This window comes from Pseudorasbora parva, chromosome 8 (assembly GCF_024679245.1).
Source record: "Pseudorasbora parva isolate DD20220531a chromosome 8, ASM2467924v1, whole genome shotgun sequence".
In the NCBI taxonomy this organism is placed as follows: domain Eukaryota; kingdom Metazoa; phylum Chordata; class Actinopteri; order Cypriniformes; family Gobionidae; genus Pseudorasbora; species Pseudorasbora parva.
The window spans coordinates 40,666,959-40,694,697 of record NC_090179.1 but is presented as its reverse complement, the minus strand read 5'-3'; the positions used below and the strand labels follow the sequence as shown (position 1 = coordinate 40,694,697).

General features: G+C 38.8%; 4 protein-coding genes across 4 annotated transcripts; 1 reads left to right on the top strand and 3 right to left on the bottom strand.

The window, feature by feature from the left end:
• Positions 1–5,323: 5,323 nt before the first annotated feature.
• si:dkey-96g2.1 (uncharacterized protein LOC795315 homolog) lies at positions 5,324–7,516 on the top strand. Its single transcript, XM_067450835.1, is given in 3 exon segments — positions 5,324–5,392; positions 6,479–6,591; positions 6,741–7,516. Coding segments are annotated over 3 exon segments (846 nt in total). The 3' UTR covers positions 7,405–7,516.
• Positions 7,517–14,013: 6,497 nt separating this feature from the next.
• LOC137084545 (sentrin-specific protease 1-like) lies at positions 14,014–17,219 on the bottom strand. Its single transcript, XM_067450834.1, has 15 exons — positions 17,181–17,219; positions 16,992–17,092; positions 16,779–16,898; positions 16,609–16,656; positions 16,423–16,506; positions 16,251–16,316; positions 16,031–16,119; positions 15,677–15,737; positions 15,543–15,593; positions 15,339–15,383; positions 15,206–15,267; positions 14,960–15,012; positions 14,832–14,872; positions 14,578–14,731; positions 14,014–14,249 (listed from the first exon to the last, which is right to left on the bottom strand). Exons 3-15 carry the CDS (start codon positions 16,881–16,883, stop codon positions 14,014–14,016), a joined length of 1,095 nt encoding a protein of 364 aa, XP_067306935.1. The 5' UTR covers positions 16,884–16,898; positions 16,992–17,092; positions 17,181–17,219.
• A 26-nt stretch (positions 17,220–17,245) lies between these two features.
• On the bottom strand, positions 17,246–19,046 carry LOC137084544 (uncharacterized). The gene is made up of 5 exons (XM_067450833.1): positions 19,039–19,046; positions 18,912–18,985; positions 18,004–18,651; positions 17,312–17,906; positions 17,246–17,264 (listed from the first exon to the last, which is right to left on the bottom strand). Exons 1-5 carry the CDS (start codon positions 19,044–19,046, stop codon positions 17,246–17,248), a joined length of 1,344 nt encoding a protein of 447 aa, XP_067306934.1.
• A 1,005-nt stretch (positions 19,047–20,051) lies between these two features.
• Positions 20,052–22,433, bottom strand: LOC137085312 (uncharacterized). The gene is made up of 2 exons (XM_067451864.1): positions 22,230–22,433; positions 20,052–22,146 (listed from the first exon to the last, which is right to left on the bottom strand). The coding sequence occupies exons 1-2, from the start codon at positions 22,399–22,401 to the stop codon at positions 20,570–20,572; spliced, it is 1,749 nt and encodes a 582-aa protein (XP_067307965.1). The 5' UTR covers positions 22,402–22,433; the 3' UTR covers positions 20,052–20,569.
• Positions 22,434–27,739: the final 5,306 nt, after the last annotated feature.

The following is a 27,739-nucleotide window of genomic DNA, read 5'->3' as shown; positions in this document are numbered from 1 at the left end:
TATGTCAATGAATTACAGAGCATCAAGTCACAATATAAGAATACAATCACTTATACTCAGTTTACCTTGACTATTGAGTCCACAAATTAACATATATAATATAATATACATTTATAACAATATTACTCGTATATAAAGTTATACATAGCATCATAAACGTTTTCTTGTGTTTTACACTTGAATAAAAATTGGATTTCCTTTTAAATCACAGTAAACTGCAACTCATAACTCATAACTGTTGCCTTATTTATCCAAAACACATTACATTTGTCATTTCACTCGAAAAGCATGCTCTTTCTGAGGCCACATGTTCTCCATCATTAGCATGAAATGCATAACTAGCACATGCAATACAGACGTAACTCGACGCAAACTTTTACACCCTCTTTAACAGTAACTCATTTTTACACTTTAAACAACATACTTTACATTTATCGTAATTCTGACATGTAAAGAACATACTCTTATTGAATTTGTGTTTCATACCTGATGAGGGGAGATATAATTATTAACAAAACACAGGACACGGAGCTGCAGCTGCTTCACCATCAGAGTCTGTGTATTGTCTGAGCAGCGCGCCCCCTCCCCCTGCAGGTGAACACTCCCAAGGGAAAAACAATCAAATAATCGATCGATCATTCATTCAAGGCTGAGCAGGGAACATCAATCGTCACAGAAGTTAATACACAATGTAAAATACATTTTTTCCAACATTTATTATGCATTTATTTTTTGTAACCACCACACGCACAGGAAAAAAAAACCTTGCAAAAATGATATACGATCCGCCCAATCCTGGCCAAATCACAGAGATGCCAATTCGCACGGGACTAATATTATCACAGGACTTAGTGTTCGGCGAAATATGGTAGGTAATTTGCGGGGGAATTTTTGCTTTACAAATTACAGACATGGCCGATTTGCACGGGATTAAGATCACAGACAACCTCTGCAATTATTACAAATCACCAGAGGTCCCCAGATAATACTAATTCCGTGCGAATAGTCAGTTTGTCTGACTGTTTTGTTGACATTCCCTTTAGCACAGCTCCATCTAGTGGATGCATAACGCAAACCCAGTCCAACGTTTGACTGCAGTAGTTTCTAAGCTATTCTATGCGCCTTATAATCCGGTGCGCCCTATATATGAAAACAGTTTTAAAATAGGCCATTCATTGAAGGTGCGCCTTATAATCGGGTGCGCCTTATAGTGCCGAAAATACGGTAGGTGTAGGGGCTGTGTGTGTGATGGGTAGGTGTAGGGGCTGTGTGTGTGTGATGGGTAGGTTTAGGACCAGTGTGTGTGTGATGGGTAGGTTTAGGGGCAGTGTGTGTGTGATGGGTAGGTTTAGGGGCAGTGTGTGTGATGGGTAAGTGTAGGGGCTGTGTGTGTGTGTGTGATGGGTAGGTTTAGGGGCAGTGTGTGTGTGTGTGTGATGGGTAGGTTTAGGGGCAGTGTGTGTGTGTGATGGGTAGGTTTAGGGGCTGTGTGTGTGTGTGTGTGTGTGTGTGTGTGTGTGTGTGTGTGTGTGTGTGTGTGTGTGTGTGTGTGTGTGTGTGATGGGTAGGTTTAGGGGCAGTGTGTGTGATGGGTAGTTTTAGGGGCTGTGTGTGTGTGTGATGGGTAGGTTTAGGGGCAGTGTGTGTGTGTGTGTGTGTGTGTGTGTGTGTTTTGGGTAGGTTTATGGGCTGTGTGTGTGTGTGTGTGTGTGTTATGAGTAGGTTTAGGGGCAGTGTGTGTGATGGGTAGGTTTAGGGGTGTGTGTGTGTGTGTGTGTGTGTGTGTGTGTGTGTGTGTGTGTGTGTGTGTGTGTGTGTGTGTGTGTGTGTGTGCGTGTGTGTGTGTGTGTGTGTGTGTGTGATGGGTAGGTTTAGGGGCAGTGTGTGTGATGGGTAGGTTTAGGGGCTGTGTGTGTGTGTGTGTGTTATGGGTAGGTTTAGGGGCAGTGTGTGTGTGTGATGGGTAGGTTTAGGGGTAGGGGCAGTGTAGGGGGTTAGAATGAAACGGCGCTGATAAACACGCTAAAAAGCGATTATGCGTCTTGACAGCACGCCAAAATGGCATACGAATTGGCGTGTCATACATACACCATTTCATGAGATCAGTCTGGGAATGGAGAAAAAATATTACCACTTAGCGCCTCCGGTGGACATTTCACCCAAAAAGTGCAGGTAAACGTACCTGGAGGTACATATTTTGGGTGTTGCAAAAATGTAGGCAGAGTCACGTATTTCCATTGAGCCTGGGTTGCAGAAATCACATTCATGAATGCGGTTATTAACGTTACTGTAGTGTGAAGCAGAGCAGGGCCGAGTGTTGTGGAGCTGAGCACGGTTTCTGGAGCGATTGTTACACAAACACCCGACTCGCAAATACCGGGGCTTTTATTATGGCGGGACACAGTCGCCAGGCGCGCGCACTATTTCTGCTTTTCCGGTCATTGGTATGAGGTGATGCCATGGGCGTCGCTAGGCCCTTTTAAGGGGAGCTTCAGCCCCCCTAAAATGAAAATCTTAGAAACGTCCCTGGGTGATGCAGCTCTTTTTATCATATCAGATACATTTAAGTGTGTTTAAAACAATGTTATGATGTTATTCTGTGCTTCTACAGGATAAAACCGGAAACTGAGTGATATGACGCAATCGACAGGCGACTCCTATGCTAACACGTCCCGGCTCATTGGTTAAAATAGCAATTTTCTCATAATTTACAAATAGTTGGAAACATTTGTGATATTGTAAGTACTCAACTGAACAAAATATATAACACTGGCCTGCATGGTGTCTTTTGGATATTTTACTGCCAAAATACTACATAGTGCACCTTTAATCATCAAACTTTGACATGTTAAAGAATTATTTGCACCTCATATTGTTCATAAAACTCTTTTGCCTAATGGGATCGCTAGATGAGGGCTTATTAACCCATTTTTGTGAAAACCTCAAAATCATCCAAAACGGTAATTTTTCACTTGTTTTGCTGTAGTTTGAAATTATCCTGTGCGCATTCCGACTCATTTTGCCAACACGCGTCACAAATTATTATATTTATACATATATTATACCTTTATAATATATGTACTATAAATTGCATATGTGTGTGTGTGTGTGTGTGTGTGTGTGTGTGTGTGTGTGTGTGTGTGTGTGTGTGTGTGTGTATGTCTCTGTAGCCCTCTCACCAATAAATATGGCCTATTATGTCTAGGGGACCTTCCAAAAGACACTAACTTGGGGAGAGGCTCATTTCTAAATTTATTTAATTGCAGTTAAACACAAAACCCAGATCTTCAGATACCACTATTTTAATGAACCAGTGCGTGTGTGTTTTCTTTTCGCAAAGGAGCGCGATCATCATTTTAACGACTAAAACATTAAGATCAACTCTGTTCTTCACAAGAAGATATCGTATGACTTCAGAAGACTTGGAATGCAAAATGAGTTAATACTTCTATACTGTTTTTTGGTCAGTTTTCACAATTTAAATTGGAAGTAATTACAAACTGGTGTTCAACAGTTCACAACGTAAATGCTGTGCACGTGTGTGTGTGTGTGTGTGTGTGTGTGTGTGTGTGTGTGTGTGTGTGTGTGTGTGTGTGTGTGTGTGTGTGTGTTTACGCGTGGTTTGTGTAGACAATTGTAGTAAGCGGACTGGTTTTGCACGGCAGGCTAGTGTTTACATAGAAAGACACGGAATAGTAGCGCATTTGAATGAAGAAGCGTGCTTATTTAGTTCAACATATTTCCCCCCTCTTTGTGTATTGTTGTTTGGAGTGCTTTTACAATACACAAACATAAAGTTACACATATAGTGGCCAGCTAAACAAATGTACACGCACTACACATCGCATGCTCCATTGATCAATTAACTATACGTGATCATGTTTGGGCTACTTGATGGGACTAGGCAAAAACACAGACATTTGAATCAGTCTTACTCACCGCCTGCGGTTCTAACGTTGGGACCTTTATCGTTGGGACTGCTCCATCCTTCAGCATTAGGCGATCGGGAAAATCCGGCGTCGAACTGGGCCTTGTTTATGAAACAGTCGGCACCGAAATGCAGTGAACAGACATAAACCTTTGCGCAACTCAGTTGCTGATCCGGAAAAGCAAATTCCATCCACTGTTGCCTTAACGTGGGGTTTTTTGGCAATCTGTACAGGACTGTCTTGGTCTGGCAACCAAAAACGCACTTTTTTGGTGACATTGTTAATTTCTTGAAGTCACATCACCTGTGCAGCGCAGCCTACAAGCCAGCGCTTTGATGGGCATAGCCTGTTGCTTTCGCTCTCTCCCTCTCTCTCTCTCACGCTCTTCCGGTAGAATTGTCCGTACGGCCCATACAAGGAAATTCCGACCTTTTAACATCAAGTGGACCCATGATCGAAAAAAACTTGCCGAAACGTATGACTAACTGGAAGTAGTATTTTTGACAAAGAAATACTCCCATCAAACGTCCACCTTAACTTTTGAAACTTTGTCTATGTTTAGTATGGGATTCCAAGTCTTTAACAGTGTAAAAAGATCAGTATGCATGAAACAGCATTTCACCCCCCCCCTTTAATAACCGTGTGCATCTTTATCGGTGTGTGACAGAAAATAATCAAATTAAATGTTATAAGTGTGGAGATGCCGGCATTGAGAATGCCTTATCTTATCTTATCTCTTTTATATAACATAAATAATACACTGAGACAAGTGCCCTGATAACTCTAGTGTCTTTACTGAGGAACTCAGCTTCTTCATGCATTGGTACAACATACAAGTGGAGTGCTAGAGCGCCATCTAGTGCATAGAGACATTAAGTGCATATATCACATATTCCTCCTCACATAATGTCATTTTACCCACTTCAATAGAGATGTTACATACACTTCAGAAGGTGTATCTTTTCTTGTTTTTCTTTTTTGTTACTCTTCAATATTTTTTGCATGACCATGAAACCAGAAATAGAAAACAACTGTGATTGAACATTACAATCATTAGATTAACAATTGTGTTTACAATTGTGTTGCCAAAATGTATACAACTTATACCTCCTAGGTGAACCTTATGGGCTAAACCGTGCTTAATGGTACATTCAGGGTATCTCAGTCTCTCTATGTGAGCACTTAACACCTCCACCTTTTAGTTTTGGAATGAAACCACAGGCTGTGCCGAAGCAGTCCGTGGAAGTGATACTATCGCTGACACTTAATTTTCAATAGGATCTGCCTCATGAACATTTCCTGACTTCTGGTCCCAGTTCATCTACATTGTCAGAGTCAGCATCTGATCATCATGATGCCTCCAGTGAACTGGAGGCCTGACTTTGTGCGCAAACATGAAACCAAAGGAACAGAGGATGACTCAGATTCTGAAGACACCACTGAAGAAGAAGAGTTCTGAAGATGTGTGCTTTAGATAAGATAGATAGATTAGATAGATGGATAGATTGATCCCAAACTTGAAATTAAATGTTTGATATTATATATATATATATATATATATATATATATATGTGTGTGTGTGTGTGTGTGTGTGTGTGTGTGTGTGTGTGTGTGTGTGTGTGTGTGTGTGTGTGTGTGTGTGTGTGTGTGTTTTTCATGCCAACAATGTTAATAAAATAATCAAATGCATTTAGTGGCACTCATAATTTCTCTTATTTTCACCGAAAAACATTTGGCTGGTAAAAATTCTGATTGGCTGGTGATCAAAAAAGTTAATTTAGAACCCTGGTGGCCATACGTCTGAATTTTGGCCGGACAGTCCGGATTTGTGTGTATTATATAAATTTGTATTTATATAAATATATTTATTTATTTGTCCGCACTCATTATTTGTTTATGTATGTATTTCTGTGATTTCAGAATCACTGTATCATGATAGCATCAATATGATTAACACACAGTTGCGAGTACACCAGAGTTTTATATAATTATTCTTGCCCTATTAAATGCCGCAACGAATCCCCCTTTTTGTTTTATGGAAATGGCCACCCTAAATGCCACTATTTTTGGGGTATTTTTGAAAATATGAATTATTTGCAGACACAGTTTTTAATGTTTTATGTTGTTATTTTTATGAAATATTTGTATTGACTGCATGATAATTTGATAACTCTTTGGTGAGTCTCAATGTCATATTCAGGTCTTATTGGGTGAAAATGTTTAGGAACTGACCTATGTACTCACTTTATCTCTCAACAGTAAACCAAATGTTTGCAATGTAAATTGACGAATCCGATTTGTTAATTATAAACTTACATTTGGGTCTATATATGTGCTTCATTTCCTCCTTATCATCAGAAGAGAAACAACAGAGCTTCAGATCTGAAAATAAAAGCGTCCGTTTCCTCATAATTCAAGCAGTCTCAATGGTAAGTTTCAATTCAATAAGTAAACTTTCTTTTCAACTTTTAAACACGGATGCTTCAGATCATCTCCTGCATGAAAATAACTCAAGTTTTGTTCTGAAATGATTGATGTTTTTTCTTCAGGCATCATTGAAGTGTGTCGTCATCCTCTGCCTGCTTCATCTGTGTGTTCAAAACATTCAGGGCGACGTGAACCCTGCCGTCCTTGCTAGAATGATCCAGTATTTTGATGGAAAGGGTTAGGGTTAAGTAGGTCTGTTTCAAATTAATTGAAATCAACATAATTAGTTTTAAATTAAAAATGGATGTAAAAAGTGTTGAGTTTATGAATATAAAAAGGCACAAGGAATCGGGTGATAATCTTATGTTATGTAATGTCTTCCAGCGTCCAGCCGAAGACCCAGAAGGGAATTTGAGCTCAGTATGCGATAGCGATTACTGTCCCACTGGATAAGTGTACAGATGAAAAATTTTATATCCAGACTGTATTTAAAATGGAGGATGCAAAACATGTAAAAGATCTTCTCGAAAACAAACAGACATGTGTGCTCTGCACAAATTCACAAAATGTCATTGCTGCACGGCCAACTCAAGAAAAGGAACACGCTGAGCATGTTCTGCTCTATCCTTTAGGCATTTCTCCAATGGACAAACTTCTAGCAAAGGCAGATAAGAATAGCTGTGCATTTTTCTATTCGTACAACTCACCTTATGTGACGAAGTGCATTCAAAGCAAAGACAATATTTTAGATGGGCTTTCAAACTGGAAGAATAACCCAAAAGAGACAACAAATGTTTTTGTCTTTGAAAAGATCTGGCAGAAGGACAAATGGAGGAAGGATATGGAAAAAGATCTCCTACTGATTCATGCTAAAGTGCCTCTTTATCGGTGTGACATCATCAATAAAGTAATGCAGTGTCAGAATTGTGTGGAGAAAAACACTGGGAAGGTGATTCCTTTCTGTCTGCCTAAAAAGAAATCACTACTTTTCTATTTCCAGAAAACACTTTTGTCAATGATCAAACGTGTGGGCCGTATTAATGAATGATTTGCCCTTCATAACAAGCAAACATAAGAAATCAGAATTAATACTCACCAAACATGAATGACTATTGTTAAACACATGTTCTGTGTCTAATAAAATATAATCATGCATGTTTCCTTTGTCTATTAGCAGTTTATTATGTGGACTCTTGCAGACTCTTACACACACACACACACACACATACACATTTTTGGCGCATGTGGATGAAAAACAACAACTCCCAGAATGCACTTGCTTCGCTGCCCAACGAGGTCACTCCCAAAGCCACCGCTACGGAACTACTGGATCACTTGCCCACCGTGGCACCGCCTCTACCGCTGTGTTCATTTTCATAGTAATAAAACCATTTAGTTCAGTTAGAGAAAAGACACAACAAATAAAAACTGATTGTGTCTGTTCAATATAATGTGAGTGAGCCAAGCGAGCAGTCAGATTACATTCACCACGAGATCAAATAGCTGAGATCAGCTGAGCTAATCGCAGGCGTGGCAAACATTCACAGCGCGTGTTCAGTCTGGCGCATTTTAAGATCATGCCTATGGATTGGAAGCTTAACTTTAATAGGAATTGATTTGAAAAGTTGAAATACTCACTTTGCTTAATTTAACATTTTTAGTGAAATGTGCTTATTTATTTTAAAGCTGCAGTCCGGTACCTACCTGTCTGGCCTGAAATAGTTCCAATATAAACACTCATTCATTATAAGTGTACCATAATGATTCAGGGTAAGACAAAAACACGGTTATCATTGTATTATTATTTTGTAAATCTTGAACACAAAAAAATTATGGACAATAGCTTTAAATTGCCTTTAAAAAGGGGGTATACTTTAGAGTAAATTGAAACAATGTTTATTTTTGTTTTATTTACTTATATTTGAGTTTTCGTAATTAATAGACTGTTTGCTTTTAACACAGCACAATTACAAACAAACATGTTATTGCATAGGCAATAGCAAATGTATTGCTCATTGAACAAAGCAACGTGCATCAGTATGAAGTTACCTATGGAGCCAGATCAGCGTCAATAATAATGCATTTACAAAACAAAATTTATAAATGCACAGCACAATTCACATCAAAGCACTCCGTGGACACCGTAGTGGGGGAGGGGGAGGAGGGACCCCAGTGTAGCCTTAGGCCGCGACCCCATTGAGGGCAGAGAAGGCGGAGGAGACCACGGGAAGACACAAGGATCTCCCGGACCACGTGCACTCCTCATGCATTTCAGGAGCGAAATGGCATTCGGGGCGGGGCCCGCAGCTGTCGGTTGCCACCCCCCCCCAAAAAAACAATCGCCCAACCGCTAGCACTCGTGACAGAGCGGAGCTCCACACCAGCCCGAGGCCCGCGGATACCCGAGATAACATGGCTGTCAACTCAAGGTCGGATCCAACAGTGCTAACACACCTGGAGGCGGAGCATAAAATATTTTACGTAACGTTTGCAAAAACACACTTAAGGCAATATCTCCGCAACGCTTTGTCGTATTCAAACCAAACTTGGTACGTGTCAACACAAGCATGACCTGAGGCAGCATGCAGTGTTTCGGCGCAGCCCCACCTACTGGTCCAGAGATACAAAAAAATGCCTATTTTTGATTATAACTTCTTAACCATTTATCCAAAAATCATCAATTGGTCTCATTAGATTCAGGGCGTCATGCCCAGTCGACTGATATTCAATTTTACCATGTCGGCCATTTTGGATGTCGGCCATTTTGAATTATGTGCTAAAATGCTGTATTTTATGAACGCTTTGTTATGAAACTTGGTATGGGTCAAATGGACTGCATTTATATAAATGCACTGGGGCGGCAGTGGCTCAGTGGTTCATGTAGGTTGTCTACAAACCGAAAGGTTGGTGGTTCAATCCCCGGTTCCACCTGACCAAGTGTCGAAGTGTCCATGAGCAAGACACCTAACCCCAGCTGCTCCCGACGAGCTGGATGGCGCCTTAAATGGCTGACATCGCTGTCGGTGTATGAATGGGTGAATGTGAGGCAAAAATGTAAAGCGCTTTGGATAAAAGCGCTATATAAATGCAGTCCATTTACCATTTAGTCCATTTGGTATGGGTCATCACCACAATGCCCTGAAGTAGCCTGAGAAGTTTCGAAACAGCGCCACCTAGTGGATTTTTTTTCTTCAAACGCCTATAACTTTCGGTGTGGTTGACATATTTTAATGGGAGTGACTTTTTTGGTCTCCTGAATCCTTGCCGAGTCCAACGATACCAGCGTTATAATTTAGTGCTTAAAAAACATTTGCTGATATCTTCGAAACCGCTAGTCCGATCGAGTCAAAACCAGCGTCAGAAGTTCAGAAACATAGGTCGATAGCTGTAGGCTAATGCCCAAATCTCAAAATATTGATAGTAAGGGGTAGTAAAATCCAATCAAAGTCAGGTGTCAGTCATTGTTTACGTGTTTTTTCCTATAAATGTCTATAACTCCAAAACAAAATGAGATATTTTCACCAAACTTGACACACATATGTATGGGCTCACTCTGAGGACACATTAAAAAAATGGTGGGATTGTGCCACTTGGTGGCGCTATAATAAAACAAAACATGAAATTCCCATTGACTTCAATGCAGTATTATGGTTTAAAATGCTAATGCTATAATTTACGAATGCATTAGCGTATCGTTACAAAACTCGGTTTGTGTCTTCTGCTCCATGTCCTGAAGGTACTCAAAAAGTTTCAGGGCAGCGCCACCTTGTGGTCAAAAGTTGTAATAAAATGCACAAAAATGCTAATCATTTTTGATTAAATTAGCCCATTGTAATGAAACTGGTCATAATACATTAATTGGCTCATGCCGAGAACATGGATACCAATTTTGCCATATTTTGCAAACCTATCTGTCCTCCATCTTGTTATTTGTTAAAAACCTACATTTTTAAACTCATCCTAGCAAGTTTGTCAGATTTTCACCTAAATTCAACCATATCGTCTTCAGACCATGCTGACACATAGTTATGGATTTCATGTTGATAGACAAAACAGTTTTCATATACCACTGCAACAGAGTTGAGCCATGATGCAAAAATGACTCTTGAGGCTGTATCTCTGCAATGCTTTGACATATTGACACCAAACTTTGCATGTGTCATTGACATCTCAGTCTGACTACGCCGCATTAGTTTTGTAACAGTGCCACCTATTGGTCGAAAGTGATAAACCATTAAATCATTATTATTAACTGTATTTCAAATTGTACTGCTATTTTGCCTAAAATCAACTAAATAAGTCTTTAATGGCTCATTGTTGCAGTTGGTTTGACACTTCCAGCCATGCTGGCATGTCTTGTCTTCTTATTTGCGCTTGGCCCCCAATAATGGCTGCTTGCAGCTATATTTTGTTTTGTTTCTTTTTTTTAAACTTTTACAAACTTGTGCTGTCAACAACAGATCAAGGGTCTGTGACTTAAACTCTATAGTGTCACAAAGTTCTCAAAGTTTAGCTTTTATTTAGCTTTTGAACTTTTAAATCAAATGTACTAGACGAGAGCATATATTCTGCCATTCTGAATTTTGTTGACTGTCCAAATGTTCAGATGATGATGGCAAAAATCGTTTGGATGTCATAGAAAACCAGAAATGTTGCGTGCGTGCGTGCGTGCGTCAACACAGTTTACAAATATTTAAACATGTCTGTCTTTAAACCGCATTTAAGTATTATATTAAAAATTGTATCTCCAATACAAGGAAACCGGCTTTACAGGACGACTAGCTAGACCAACAAAACCATGTTTATATATGAGATCATGAATAATGATAATGTACAAATAGACCAGATATCTGAACAGAGTTGTTTTATTTCACCATTTCTTTTACGTTAATATTTTTTCATGACTATTTATGTCTCAGTGAAAAACTGTAATGAGAAATAGCCTAGTCTATGTGAAAGTGACAATGCAAAATATAGCAGAACTTTAGCTTCTTAAATTTAGCTTTAAGTTTTTATTTAATGCATATTTAAATTTTTTGACAACAATTAACCTACATTAGTTTAAGATTATCTGGTTAATTTGGTTCATCCCTGGTTTTCACGGTGCTTTGGGACTTTTTAATGAGACAGCCCTACACTGTTAAAAAAAAAGTCTCCAAATGAAAATTTTCTAGTGACTGATCACATCTAAATTTTTCAGTTGGCCGAATTGAATTTCTGTGAATTAAATTGCATCAATTCACAGAATTTCAATTCGGCCAACTGAAAATTTTTAGATGTGATCAGTCACTAGAAAATTTTCAATTGGAGACTTTTTTCTTTCTTTTTTTACAGTGTAAACATGTTTACTATAAACATAAAAAAATGCATGATTGCAAAATAAAAATTCTTATGTATTGATTAAATCAAACATTAAGTTGTAAACATTATTAAGCTGAGTTCAGTTAAAGGTGGGGTAAGAGCTATCTGGTAACCGTTGTTGATATTTCAAATCACCAAAACAAACACGCCCCTACGCCCAAAAAGGTCTCGCTCCTATTTTGATAGCGCCGCCCTACACATACATAAACCCAGAGGCATCAACGGCTATGGCAGAATCTCTGTGTATCTAATCCAGGTCGAATATTCAATGAAAAAGTAATCCCTTCTATCACAAAAACACAAACCGTTTTTGTGAACAACTAGATAGTACACGAGTAAGACAGTCCAACTAACGAACATATTAGGGTGCTTTCACACCTACCTTGTTTGGTCCGGATTTTCAGACTTTTCAGTTTGGTACGAACCAAAATTACAGGTGTGAAACCTCCCTCGCACCACGGTCTGGACCAAACAGACTAAATTTGGTCCGACGTCAAGAGGTAGTCTCGGTCCGGACCAAACAGAACAAAGGTTAATTCGGTTCGTTTCTTGTGTGAAAGCATTTTCTGTATAGTTCGGACTTTCAGACCATTTACAGGAAGTTCTGGTGTAGGATTAGTGAAAAAACACAGATTAAACTCACAGCACACGTGAGCAGCAGTGATCGCGCAGCATTTTAAACAGAACCGCTTGTGTAGTCATGTCAGCTCGCGTGAACGGCGTGCTCTGCTTGACTATATGAGTTTCAGTTTAGTTATGAGACCGCTCCAGTTCATGTGCAACACAAATGATCACTCCGTCACGGGATGTCTGCTATATTATTTATTTAAGCTTATTTATTAAATTCAGGCAAATGATGAAACATTTATTAAAATTAAGATACAAAATAAAGCTTTCTACAAAACAAATCTAATGAAGTGGTCAAAATTATTTCTGACTCGATGTCTTTGCATATCTGTGCACGTTTCATAATCAATATAGCCTAGATGAAATTTAAAAATAACATTATAATATTTAAACATAAATAGGCTATAAAATAAAATACATTGTTTGGTTAAAAAGCCTATCTTCTAGGAGCTCCTCCTTTCCTGTCGGCGCCGATAAAATGTTTGCATAACGAGGATGTTCATTTGGTGAATTTGCCTCGAGTATAGTTGGTGCTGCAGATAGTAATGCCATAATATTAACATTATTGGCAACGATATGTATCTGTTCATTCATTCCTGTCAAAGTTAGCCGCTGAATTGACAACACACTGACGTCAGACGCACGTCCGCTAACAAACCAATCAATGTTCAGATGCAGGCCACATAGATGATGACGACAGGACGCCAGTGCGTCATGTAAAGTTATTTGGTGCGCTGACATAACTGCAATGTGAAAGCAAACCAAAAAGAACCAAATGTCCAAACACAAACTTTGGTTCGGACCTGAGATACCCCTCGCTGCAGACTGTAGCGCGCTGACGTCACGAATATACGTCACGTTTGTTACGTATTGAATGTCTTTAAAACGCATGCGCTTTAACTTGGTGACAGCGCATGCGTGTCCTATTTGAGTCACGCGGTATTGTCACGTGATTTGGCGTCTTGTGTGACGTCCCACGTCTATAAAACGCATGCGAAAAGTTAATAAAATGTCAAAATGTTAAAAACGCCTAAGAAATAGCTTTATCAGAATCGGAAAGAGCTTTATTGCCATGTGTGTTTACACACAAGGAATTTTTCTAGGTGCCGAAGCTTCCAGTTCACATATACAATACAAACACAACAAGAACATGGTTATATAGATTCTAAGAATTAAAAAAATATATATAGGAGTAGCCTACACATATCCATGGTTTTGACCATGTCATTTGAGGTAAAATTATGTAATAAGGAATTATGGAGTATCTTTAATGTGTCTGTAGTATTTTATTTTAAAGGTTATTTTCACATTCTGTTGCACTTCACTGTGTATATTGCAGTATTACTGTAATGGCACCTTATGTACTTATTTAATTTTATCCTGTCATGGTTTGTTTATTTTTGTGTATTACATTTTTGGACAGTTTCCGTCGCTTTGGCAATACTGCATGCAAAATATTTATGCCAATAAAGTAGTTTGAAGTTAAACTGACTACATAGGGTGCATTTTCAGTCTCTGTATATCATACCAACTAAAAAAAATCTAAAAAAACTGATAACATTGATTAGTGACCTTTTATTTAAAAACAAAGCAGATCTCTCTTTTACAAATATAGAAAAATAAAAATAAGAATTACGCACATACAGATTATCACACTCAGTATAATTTTTTATATCATGTAAGTATGTGTGATTGTATATACCCAATATATAAAGTCAACAGAGCAATAGCCCTCAAAGTCCTTAATTGAATAAAATCCTCGCAGGACTCCCCTCCTGCCGTCGCCAACATACCCGGGTGGGCAGTCCTTGAACAGTGCAGAGCAGTGCAAGCACCTAGTCACCGAGTAGGACACCCGAAACTGTTGCTTGTATTGTGTCGAAAAAGCACACCAGTTCACAACACCTAAATTAGATAAAATACAGAACAAACAATATTGAGTCATTATGAAGAAATGCATTAACATAGTACAGGGTCATACAAGGACAATATTTTAAGTATTTTTAAGTTCATTATAGGAAGATGTTAGAAAAAAATATGCTTTAGTGTTATTGGATTTGTCTGTAAAAACATTTACTTTATGAACAACAAACTAGAGGATAAAATTGTCAAGACAAACTTTAGATTGAGAAAGCCTAGCCTGAAAGTTTTAAATAGTTTTAAAAGCAGACAGATAAACATACATTAAAGACAGACAGACATTAAAGACAGATAGTCAGAGAGACGGACATACTGTCCAGCCATATAAAGTGCGCCTGTTCCTTGAATTTGGGATTGCTGACAATGTCCCTGAAAATCTGGCATGTCAGCGAAAGCCTCAGGTAAGCCACATCGCCATCATCTATGACAACTCCCATCAGGATCTGCCACAGGATCTCAGGTGGCATCTGTCCAAAACAGCCAACAGTTAGTCCAAAATTTAACTTTACATAAGATATATTAAAAAGATAAAACTGATAGATTGATAGTTGTTTATACTGTACTTACCTTGGTCATGTAATCCACAGGCAATGGGGTTTCCATCACCTCTAAATTAGAAAGTAAACATAGGAATAGAATTAATTTCAAAACCCTGTTATTTGTGCTGTTTAAAAAATAAAAAGTGAAATCCATACCTGCCCTCTCCGCTCTTCTCTTCTTCAGGAGTTCCTTTCTTTCAGCGTCTGACCTTCAAATGTTTAAAATATAAAGAGGTCATGAAGACAGTTTGTACTTAATGACATCCCCAAGATCCACTTAGGTAGACTGATGTTTAATGGATATTAGTATTTATTTTAAAAAGCTACTTTTTTAATGCTGGAAAGCTATGTTCACAGTTAAGTTGACAACATTTGACATACAGTACAACTTGATCTACTTACTTTAAAGGGTAATTATTCAGTAGTAGCATGCACCACCACCGTCTAATTGTCAGCATGTCACTCTGTAAAACAGAACACTGATTAGCTATTGTTAACTGGATTTCAAAATAAGTTTTTGAAAATGAAAGCTTACTTCATTGAAATCAAAACGCCCCTCCATTACAACGTAGAGTGCGTACTACGATATGAATTGAAGCAAATTAGAGCAGACATTACAAGAAATGCACAATAGTATACTAAAATTATTTTGTATTCATTATAAAACATGCACAATCTTTCAGATGTAGGACATTTATAATATTTTCATGGTGTGACTTAGGTTACAACGCTGACTTACCATCAACACAAACAATCCACAATTATTTGAGTGATGTTGTCTGGGAATGCCCTGAGAATTAAAAAATAGAAGTGTTAACAGCTAATGCATCAAAAGCATGTAGGACTGTTATGCTTAGAATGGTTGCTGCTTACTGCAATGTCGTCACAGCTGTACTCCCTCCACGTCCCAGGATTTACACGTTTTGCTAGTTGTCTGCGAAGTGTGATATTAAAACACAAAAAGGACAAATGGAGTATGTTAATACAAACTTATATGGGTGCTTGACAAAGCCTACTCTGAAAGTATAAACCAATTTTAAAAAGCTCTGATATTCTTACAGGGCCTAAGGTCAGACAGACAATCAAATAAACACACAAAATCTGAATTAATTAATAAATTAAGATAGAAAAGGGAAACAAATAGCAACCCAAAATGGGGATATATGGTTTAAAACAGAACTACCATAACCCTGAACTCATGAACTCTGAACATTTCACTTGCAAGACCTGTAAATGTTCATGTAACGGGAATCGCTGAAGCCACGTCCGCAGAGGGAATCAAGCCAAAATATCTTTCTTTTTTTTGGCTTCATGATCTAAAACAGTGTAACTTTGACATCAACTGTCAAGAGCTAGCATTTTGCTTTACATTTTAAATGTTTTCAACTAAACAGAACATATAAACATTTTATGAATATTTTAACTAAAAAAATATTTTGAGACCTACACAGATCATCCAATGATTTCCCGTCCAGGAAGGCAGCAGAATGAAATCATGACTTGCTAGATTTTCCTTAAAAAAATAAATATTAAAAAAAAGATATAATATTTAGAATATAAATATATTTTTAAAGGGCTTTTTTAATGCCTCAATTACAAAGTCTTACAATTATACTCACAGGAACATTAGACATTGGGTCAGCAAATAAGGGTGGCAACCAAGTCACTGTCACATATGAGTTGAAAACATGGACCATTATGCCCTGTTAAGTAAAAGTGCAACAATTAAATAAGGAACCACACTCCTATTTTTACACCTATTTTATGCATACAAAATATATGATCAAGGTAATAATTTGCATTACCTGAAAGTGTGCAATATCCTTTACAGCTGAAAGACATGCATTCAAAATCTGTTAACATTAAAAGAAATGCATTTTAAAATATGTCCAATAACATTCAAGGACCCCATACTACTGTACTGTGCAGTATGTTTTAAAATGTAAAATACAGAAGTATGTTTGCTGCTTCTCACTGTTGCTTCAACATAACGAAGATGGCCTAAAGTACGGAAATCCTTCCTGGTGAGGACTGTGGTTCCACAAGAAGCCAAAAATTCACTTTTTGGTCCCTTCTCCATTAAGGCATGGTTCAGCTATGAAAATAATAGTGAAGTACTACAGTATGTCTCTTTTTATTAGTTGTAAAATAATAAAAGAAACCTAACAGTAATAAAAAATAAACTAACCTGCTTCAGCTGGACTCTACTGGGTGACTTGTTCCAGCATGCCTTGTTTGGTTGCACATGGCACAGCGCAGTGATACCCACCGTGGCACACTTAATAGGGACTGAGGAGCACAAAAGTGAGAATAAATTTATTTAAAAAAAAAGATCTGGATTAACATCACATTACTTTTTTTTTAATTACATGCATACATTGGTCATGCTCTGGTGTGTCTCCTGAGGGTCTCTCATGCCCTGGTGTGTCTCCTGAGGGTCTCTCATGCCCTGGTGTGTCTCCTGAGGGTCTCTCATGTCCTGGTGTGTCTCCTGAGGGTCTCTCATGCCCTGGTGTGTCTCCTGAGGGTCTCTCATGCCCTGGTGTGTCTCCTGAGGGTCTCTCATGCCCTGGTGTGTCTCCTGAGGGTCTCTCATGCCCTGGTGTGTCTCCTGAGGGTCTCTCATGCCCTGGTGTGTCTCCTGAGGGTCTCTCATGCCCTGGTGTGTCTCCTGAGGGTCTCTCATGCCCTGGTGTGTCTCCTGAGGGTCTCTCATGCCCTGGTGTGTCTCCTGAGGGTCTCTCATGTCCTGGTGTGTCTCTTGAGGGTCTCTCATGCCCTGGTGTGTCTCCTGAGGGTCTCTCATGTCCTGGTGTGTCTCCTGAGGGTCTCTCATGCCCTGGTGTGTCTCCTGAGGGTCTCTCATGTCCTGGTGTGTCTCTTGAGGGTCTCTCATGCCCTGGTGTGTCTCCTGAGGGTCTCTCATGCCCTGGTGTGTCTCCTGAGGGTCTCTCATGTCCTGGTGTGTCTCCTGAGGGTCTCTCATGCCCTGGTGTGTCTCCTGAGGGTCTCTCATGCCCTGGTGTGTCTCCTGAGGGTCTCTCGTGCTCAGGTGTGTCTCCTGAGGGTCTCACATCAATTTGAACAGATTCTGGAGGTGTGCCTATAGATAGATAGATAGACAGACAGACAGACATTAATGCTCTCACAATAAAAAAAAAACACATACACAAAAAACATAGTAATAAGAGAAATCTTACCTACAACAACTTGGCCATTATCATTTAATATCAGCTGATCATTTGGTGACACAATTTTTCGGAGGTTTTCTTTCACACGTTCATTCTGTGAATTGTTGTAGTGGTGGATGATGTTGCGCATTAAGAATACATGTGCTGAAGGTGTAAGCATGTTCATAAAGTAATTATTTTTCCGCATGCCAGCAAAGAGTTGTTCGGCCGTTTGGGTATTTAACCACCCACTTAGTTCAGGGACTAAGTCAACTCTTCTGAGGACATCTTTTGGGTCTTTTGTGTTACATTCGTGAAAGCGGTCATACAGAACATAATGCTTAGAAGAACCAGTTAGAGGATGGCAGGTGGGATCATTTTCCATCTCTTTAACGTTTAACCAGGGCAGATTTACAGTGAACTTGTTCTCTTTCGCCAGCTGAATGTTTTCAGGGGTTGGCTCTGCAAGTCTGCCTTCATGAGGGCTAAAAGGTATAGTCTCTGGTTCACGAAGGTTAGTGTGTGTTGCTAGCCCTCTGGCAAAATCATATATTGAAACATTAGGAAAGTGCTTCCATGACAAAAGCAAATCCGCAAAGTCTCTTGGAGACTCTGCTCTAATGTTAAATTTAATCGAGTATACTACTCCACAGGGACAAGTAATTACTGCCCATCCACCTAAAAAAAAAAGAAAGAAATAGTCAGTAGAAAGTACAATAAAGTGTTATGTAGTAGTCTATGAAAATTGCATAAACTTTTAGAAACATAACTATAGTTGGAAATGTACTCATGTTGGAAACGATTGTAGTATTAAGCATACTGAACCCTTTATGTTTTTATTGTTATCCATCAATTGTAAAGAATATAACTTAAATCAAATGTTACATTTTATATATATATATATATATATATATATATATATATATATATACACTTACCAGAAGCACCTTGTCGTATGAGGCACGGTTTTGCATCTCCTCTCTCAACCGCAACACAAGGTCCATCTTGGATCCTTTAGACTCCAAACCACATTCTTTGCAGAGTTTCCGTATGGCTTCAACCTACATCATCATTATGCCATAAATCAAAAGCATTGACTACTTTATTTAAAAAGTATTATCTAGGATCTCACCTTCATCTTGAAGAGCTCATCTCCGAGTCGTTCTTCAGTTATGTCAAGATCAAGCATGTCACATGGCTTGGTTTTCTGAATTTTCGCAAATTCAGTGTTCAACACCATTTCAGATTTTCTTGTGTTGACACCAATCCATGGAGCCCAAAAATCATAACTCGGAGGAACTACGAAGGGGTTATTCCTGCCACCTTGCATTTATAAAGTGTCTCCATATTAACAAGCACATTGTACAGCACACAAGTTAACAATTACAATGTATGTATGTATATGTATGTGTGTATATATATATATATATATATATATATATATATATATATATATATATATATATATATATATATATATATATATATATATATATATAAAAACAAGGTTAGGAAAGCAATCATGAAGGCCAGTGACGATGTAACAGCAGGGTTTTTGTGTTTTTGTGCAGTGTAAAAAGGACCGCAATATATTGCTATATTATGCTCTGACTGACATCGTCTTAACGTATACATACATACACACACAACATATGACATCAAAGAGAGTAGACGCTCCTTATGCTTTTGCATCGCAGTACTTTGATGTCATAAACCGATAGGTCTTGCAGTGTGCAGCGTTCAAGTCGAACAAGCCTAATTTCTTTTCTCTCACAATCTTAATAAAATGTATATAGGCTATATAGCAAAAAAGAAAAAAAAACATAAACAAGACCATCTAGTGGCAATGGGAAAGGAGTGTATCTACTAATGTCAGAGGGGTGAACCGCAGTTTAAAAAACAAGGCAGCATGTCCCAATATAATAATTCCCTACTAAAGCATATTAGCAATATCAGCTTATATAACTAGTAGCTAATGTTAGCATCTTACCTGCTGCACTGTCTGCTGCTTTCTCGTCGTCAGACCGATAGCACTCCTTTCACTGGTGACTTTGTGTTTGAGGCCACAAATGCTACAAAGCTGTCATTAAGTTGAAGTTATCGCACAGTCCTCGCTCAAGCCGCTCACTCGCTCCATTTGGTTTCATTAAAGTGTGCTCCTTAGCACTGGGAGCTCCCTCTGCTGTCCATAAGATGCATCTGCGCACCAGCTATTTCAAACCCAGCCTCCAGTATTTGGGCCACGCCTCCTAATTTGCATACACTCCCCAATCCTCAATCCTCAAATGCCCAATCCTAAATCCCCAATTCTCAATCCTAAATGGCTAAATGATTAAATGCCCAATCCTAAATACCAAATTCCCAATCCTAAATCCCCAAATCCCCAATCCTCAATCCTAAATGGCTAAATGACCAAATGCCCAACCCTAAATAGAAAATGCCCAACCCTAAATAGAAAATGCCCAATCCTAAATAGAAAATGCCCTATCCTAAATTCCAAATGCCCAATCCTAAATACCAAATTCATTTTCGACTTGGACTTTAAGTTTCAAATTTAGATTTTTAGTTTTGGTTTAAGACTTTTAGTTTTAGACTTTTAGTTTATAATCTGACTGAAAAATCCCTCCATACCTGTGAAGGTCAAAATCCTCGCTCTTGATGTTATGAGGATTGGCTCACTTAGCATCTGTTTGCCCTTGCATTGTGAGCAAAAAGTTTCCTGTGGAACTAGGCTGCGTGGGAATTCACACTTCGGTTGAAGGCCATTTATGAGCTCCTTTGGCAGGTCTGCAGGAAGTAGTTTTTCTGTCAATAAATACAGCACCATTTTCTTTATGCCTGCCTCATTAGGTGGGTATTGTGTATCTTGTTGAACTTCTGTTTTGTGGATGGGATCAGTCCTTTCTGTGGTCCTTACTTTTCTAAAAAGGGACTTCTGAGTTTGAAATAAGTGCCACTTGGCAATCGCTTTGTGCACACATGACTGTTTTGTCTTGTTACATGGGCAACTCCATCTGATTTTTTTGGAATCATAACCAACAATTACTCTTCCAAGCCGGCTATAATACGACATTTTGGGCTCATACACTGAAATATATTTACTTGATGAGGGTCCAGCAATTGTCACCTCCACTGAGAGTGGCACACCTAAAATACTTGCGGTCCGCTGCCTTTCAATGCACTTCTTCTTTCTGTCTTCTCCGAACCACTTTTGTTCTACCATCTCCTTCAGTACTTCTTCATTTAGAATGATAGTGTCATCAGTGCTTCGAGGACAGTAAGCCAAGGATTTAATATGGTCGCATTCAAACGCCTTCAAACCACTTCGAAATGCAAATTCAGTGTTTGTGTTACACTGGTCTACCTCACACTTGATTCTGTGGTTTGCCCCCCATGTCCTCTTCTGCACATGTATTGGCAGTGATGGCCCAAAGAAAGATTTTTGAACAGCAAAAATACCATTGTCACTGTCAATGCACTGGCTAAGAAAGTGGCGTTCAGATGTAATTGTTTGTTTCACTTCTGTGTGTTTTCTTCGAATGTGGAGGCGTAGGTTTTTCTTGTTAAGTTCAATTCCACAGTGAATACATTTCACTCTGATTTGTTTTGAACCACTTGGGACATGATCTTTAGGAGACACAAAAGTCTGCGGTTCACTTGGTGAAGGTTCAACTTGAAGTAAGGGTGCTGACAGATCAGACCCTGAAGATAGACGTTGGTTGGTACTCAGAGATGGAAGGGGTTGTATCTTAAGGACTTGGTTTTGAGATGGATGATTAATGGGTGTAGAAGACACACATGTATTTGGTTCACTTGGTGAAGGCTGAGGTTCAACTTGAAGTAAGGGTGCTGACAGATCCGACCCTGAAGATAGACGTTGGTTGGTACTCAGAGGAGATGGAAGGGGTTGTATCTTAAGGACTTGGCTTTGAGATGGATGATTAATGGGTGTAGAAGACACAAACGTGTGTGGTTCACTTGGTGAAGGCTGAGATTCAACTTGAAGTAAGGGTGCTGCAGTTCTTTGTGAAGATTGAATTTGTTCCTTCTTTTGCTTACAATTTGTGAGATGTATTTTAAATTGTGCCTTGCGCAGAACAGTGGCAGAACAGTAAAAGCAATGAAAATGTGAATCATCTCTGCATTTTAAGTTGCACCTGATGATGATGAAATCTGAAAATGTAAACAACCATTGTAAAATGCATATATAAAAACACAAAGGAATATGTTTATGGATGTTCAAGCACTACACACACCATCTTCCTCGATAGCTGTCTGCAGATGATGCTCAACATGTTTTGCAACACTGTACAGCTCTCTTGGTTTGTAGACCCAGGTCTCACAAAAAGGGCAGTGATATTTATCACAACATGATCTGCATTGATTTATTTTTATGCTTTCACCTTTCTTAAGGACACTAACATGCATCTAGAGGAAAACACATTTACAATCAAGTTAAAAGTTGCTTCACTCTACACGTCACATAAATGTCAATGTAAGATTTCCTTCAGCATTTTTTAAGAGAGTAAAGATATATATATGAGAGAGAGAGAGAGAGAGAGAGAGAGAGAGAGAGAGAGAGAGAAACACAATAGGCTTTATGACCATAAAGTATTTTTTAAAAAAAGTAAACTATTAAAGAAAACTATTTCAATAGATATCCATTACTTTTTAATTTATTTTACCCCCCAACCCAAAAAAACTAGTAACATAACCTACAACATACACTACATACTGGGACATAACTTTTACACTACGCTCTGATCATGCTGCAAAAATGCTGTTGTTCCTAGTGTCTAATGTTTATTTAACCAAGATGCATTTACTGGAGACACAAAATGACATAAAATGTGAATTCTTAAAATTTATCAAAATAAAGTGAGGTTATAATTAAGACAATAACAAATAGCATCCCAAAGATAGGAAAATTAACTTATTTTAAAGGGAAGGTCTTTGTAGCTCATTGATATTTTTACAAAAAAATCAATGAGTTACAAACAAAAATCCACACTTTTCAAATCCAGTCTTTTGAGATTCCAATTTTGCATCCCATGTAACTGCATCTCGGTTTAAGGATCTTTAAATATGTGTTTTGGAAAGCAGGATATAAATGCTGAGGAACAATGCAAAGCATTTTTTGCAATGCATGCAACAACAATCAATGACATGGCTTCATTGATTTAAGTATTTCTGCTCTACTTTATACATCTTTAAATCCTTAATTTGTTAAGAGGCGAATTAAGACTTTTACAGATTTTTTTTTTTAACACCAGAGAAACCCTGTCATTTCGAATGCTAACATGCATCATAAAACATGTAAACTTTTTATATGGCATAGTGTGTTCATAACACACTATATGGCATTCCTTTATAATTAAAAGACGTTAACACAAACACACAATTGTTACAAACGACATAAATAATGCTTATTGACTTACTGTCACGGAATCCATCGCTTTCGATCAAACTTCATCCACGTGTGAACTGACGCGCATGGGCGGAAACGTGACGTTATTTGCGCGCATGCGTATTACGTGCATACGAAACGTCATTTTGCGCATGCGCAGTAACACGTACGTGACGTCAAAATACGTGACGTCACCGCGCTACAGTCTGCAGCGAGGAGTATTTAGGCTTGTTCGACTTCACCTAGCGATGCGCAGACCGATCGGCGGCTGACTTGAAGCAGTGCATGCCGGTTAGAAATGTTGTCCGACTTGAGACAGCGCCGACAGCACGTGACTGTGACGCAGTGGCGGCTTGTCAATAGAGGGCGCTGGGGCGCCGCCCCCATCACAATTCCAGAAATATACATGTATACAAAAATTATATAAAAATGAAATAAAAATAAAATAGTTTACTCATATGATGTATGAGTGGGTAATTAAGAGCCTCAGCATTTAATAAAAAAAACTATTTTATATGTTTTTTAATGTTTCATGCGGTTTCATGGGCGAGGGACGCCGGACAAATGGATGTCTATCTCAGTCCATAAATCGTCGGGCAGCATGTGACCTGAAGCTGGTCTCTAATTGGTTTCTTAAAGATTCTCCTCCGGGCGCAGGTCGCTGCGTCCCTGGCGAATCAGAATTGCATACATGTTTTTTGATCCAATCTGATTGGTTCTCGTCAACTGTCATTCAATGTTACGCTCTTGGCCACTACTGCGAGAGAGCGTTGGTGACAACGTCACTCCGACCCCGCCCGCCTAAACATTCGTAGAGATGGCAGCAGTCAAACTAAATTTTGTGATTGATTTACAAAAAAATCCTTTCACAAGGCGTTCGCTGGAAGAAAAAATAAGAATTAAGGATCTCGGACCGGACCAGTCCGATTTACAAATTCAGCAGCAGTCCAGTGACAGAGGACGAAGCTACACTCGGAGCTTCACCTGCTCTCGTTATGAGAAAAGGAGGTGGCTGACTGGATGTGACGGTAGCATTGCCCTTTTTTGCTTTCACTGTCTCTTATTTCAAAGTGAGTGAGAGGTGTTTTTCGACCTTGAAAAGAATAAAAACTTTTCTCAGAAACACCATGACCCAGGGCTGAATGCACTTGCATTGCTCTCCATGGAAAAGAGACTTGTCACTGAGATGACTGACTTTAATCAGAGAGTAATTGAGAAATTTGCTGGCCAGAAAGAAAGGAGAGCAAAATTTATGTTCAAGTAGTCAACATGCCAGTCTGTTGTTGCTACTTTTGTTTTTTCCTTTCCTTGTTCAATTATATATGGGAAATAAATATGTAAAAAGATAAAAAGTGCAGACACTGTTTTCTCTTTAATGCTTGAATTTAGTCAACATGCTTCTTGGTACTGCTTTGTATTTATTTTACTTATTTGATTTATAAATAAGTAAAATAATTTATAAGTAATTATACTTATATATACTTATATACTTATTATTATTATTATTATTATTATTATAATTTATAAGTAAATTATACTTAAATTAACATAATTATACTTAAATATACGCAATTATTCTTAAATATACGTAAATCCCCCCCCCCCCCCCCCCCCCCAAAAAAAAACCCCGCGCCCCCCCAAAAAAATATATCACCAGCCGCCACTGCTGTGACGTATGTCAACAAAGTACCGCGAGAGCGAATCGAGAGCAGCCGGCTGATGCAGCCGGTGCAGATTCTCAAGGGTGGCTGCAGGAGGCTGCTCGAGCTCTGATGACGACACAGCTGATCCACGATTGGCCGGATTCACCGCATGACAGCGACCACGTGTGTTTCATGTTTATTCTAAAACCTTATGTTACACTAATGCTCACAAATCATTTATTTATAACAGTAAAACCTCTTTTCATGTAGTCGCGACGTTATATTGTCATGTTTATCAAACTAAAACTGATAAAAACCGTTGACAACACTTATATGTTGAACTTTAATCTTGTCCAAATAGACGCTTTATTAAACAGTACATAAAGTATTGGATAAAAATATCATTTGAAACATCTGTGTATTTGAGAAATGCTGCATTTATTTAACTTCAGCTGTGATAAAGTTTGCAAACGCAGTGCAAGCGCAGAAAGTGTCCGACTTCACGTCTCCGTTTGCAGCTCCTCCCCGCCTGCACTCGGCTACTCTCGCCGATCGCATGCATCCAGCCGCAGCCGATGTCGAACACACCTTTTGTCGGACCTTGGTGCGGACTTTCAGGTGTGAAAACGCCCTTACAATTATGACAAGATTAGAGTTACAGCAATCACAAAAACACACACAAACCGTTCTCATGAACAACTCGATAGTACACAAGCACACAGTCTAGCAAACGACATATTACAATTATGACCAGATTAGAGTCATAGCGATCACAAAAACACAAACCGTTCTCATGAACAACTCGATAGTACACAAGCACACAGTCTAGCAAACGACATATTACAATTATGACCAGATTAGAGTCATAGCGATCACAAAAACACAAACCGTTCTCATGAACAACTCGATAGTACACAAGCACACAGTCTAGCAAACGACATATTACAATTATGACCAGATTAGAGTTATAGCAATCAAACTTTCTCATGAACAACTCAATAGCACGAGCCGACAGTCTAACTAACGACATATTACAATTATGACAAGATTAGAGATAGCATCAAACTGTTCTCATGAACAACTCTATAGAACACAAGCACGACAGTCCAGCTAATGACATATTACAATTATGAATGGATAAGGGTTATATAGATCATGAAAAGAGTAAGCAAACATATATTAGGAGTATAGTATCTTACTTGTCGGAGACGTTGTGTGAGCTGATGCTTGAAGCACAGTGATGAGATTTAGATGGCTCCATAAAGTGTGGAAATGAACGGGTCTTTGTCATCGCTGAAGTGAGACACAAATGGACTAACACGCGAACATGACACACGAGCATAGTCAAGCAGCATATATTAGGCTAGTTCTCGGCTAATATCAGTCATGTGTGACTCGTGTGTTTTGAATAATGACGTGCGCAGAGCGAGAGCGAGCGCTCTTCTCACCATTAATAGTAGACACGCCCCTTACTTGCTGATTGGCTACAAGTTTGTTATTCCACTCGCCAGTGTCCTTTTTCTAAAACGGTTTTGAAATAACACTTATCCCACCTTTAACATTTTAATGTTTATCCTGACATTAATTTAATAGTGTGTAATATACACAAAATTCCACTTTAATCAAATTTCTTTAAAAAAATAAATAATAACTTAATGAAATGGTCTTGTTAACTTTGGAAATGTGTGCAAACAGACATATTATTATTATTATTATTATTATTATTAATAATAATAATAATAATACTAATAATAATAATAATAATATTAACTAGAATGTACATTTCCTAAAGACAGTGTGAGTGGTGCTTGCAGTGGCAAAACTCGGCACTCGGTTGCTAGGGTGTTCTGGGTGATTGCTAGGTTGTTGATATGCAGTTGCTATGGTATTCTGGGTGTTTGCTAGGGTGTTCTGGGTGATTTGTATGGCATTGCTAGGCAATTGCTAAGGTATTATGGTTGGATGCTAGGGTGACCTGGGTGATTGCTAGGGCATTGCTACATTGCTGCTAGGGTATTGTTGGTGGTTGCTAGGGTGTTCTGGGTGGTTGCTATGGTGTTGCTATGGTATTCTGGGAGGTTTGTAGGGGCATTGCTAGGCGGTTGCTAAGGTATTCTGGGTGGTTGCTAGGCAGTTGCTAGGGTGTTCTTGGGGATTGATAGTGCTTTGCTAGGCGGTTGCTTGTGGTGTTGTTGTTAAGGTATTCTGGGTGGTTGCTAGGGTGTTGCTACTAGGAAGTTGGTAGTTGTCACAGATGTTTACCATGGAGTGTTTATTGAGTTCTTAGCATGTTCTTAACCTGATTTAGAACTTAGCTAATCAGTTGTAACAAAGTTCAGAGTGAGGTGAGGAAGAAGACGAGGGGTCGGCATTTCTGGGACTCGTGAGTTCTCTTTATTTTACTACTTTCAGTAAGCAAACGGTGTGCACATTGCACATAAATAAACAAAAGGTTCTCCTCAAAGTTCAATCGTCAGTTTGGGCAATTCTTCTCTGCTTCTTGGGCAATTCTTCTCTGCTTCTTGGGCAGTTCCTCTCTGCTTCTTGGGCAGTTCCTCTCTGCTTCTTGGTTCCTCGAGTCCCAGAGAACGTAGTGTTACACTCTCACTCTCACTCTCACTCTCACTCTCTCTCACACTCTCTCTCACACTCTCTATCTCTCTCTATCTCTCTCTCTCTCTCTCTCTCTCTCTCTCTCTCTCTCTCTCTCTCTCTC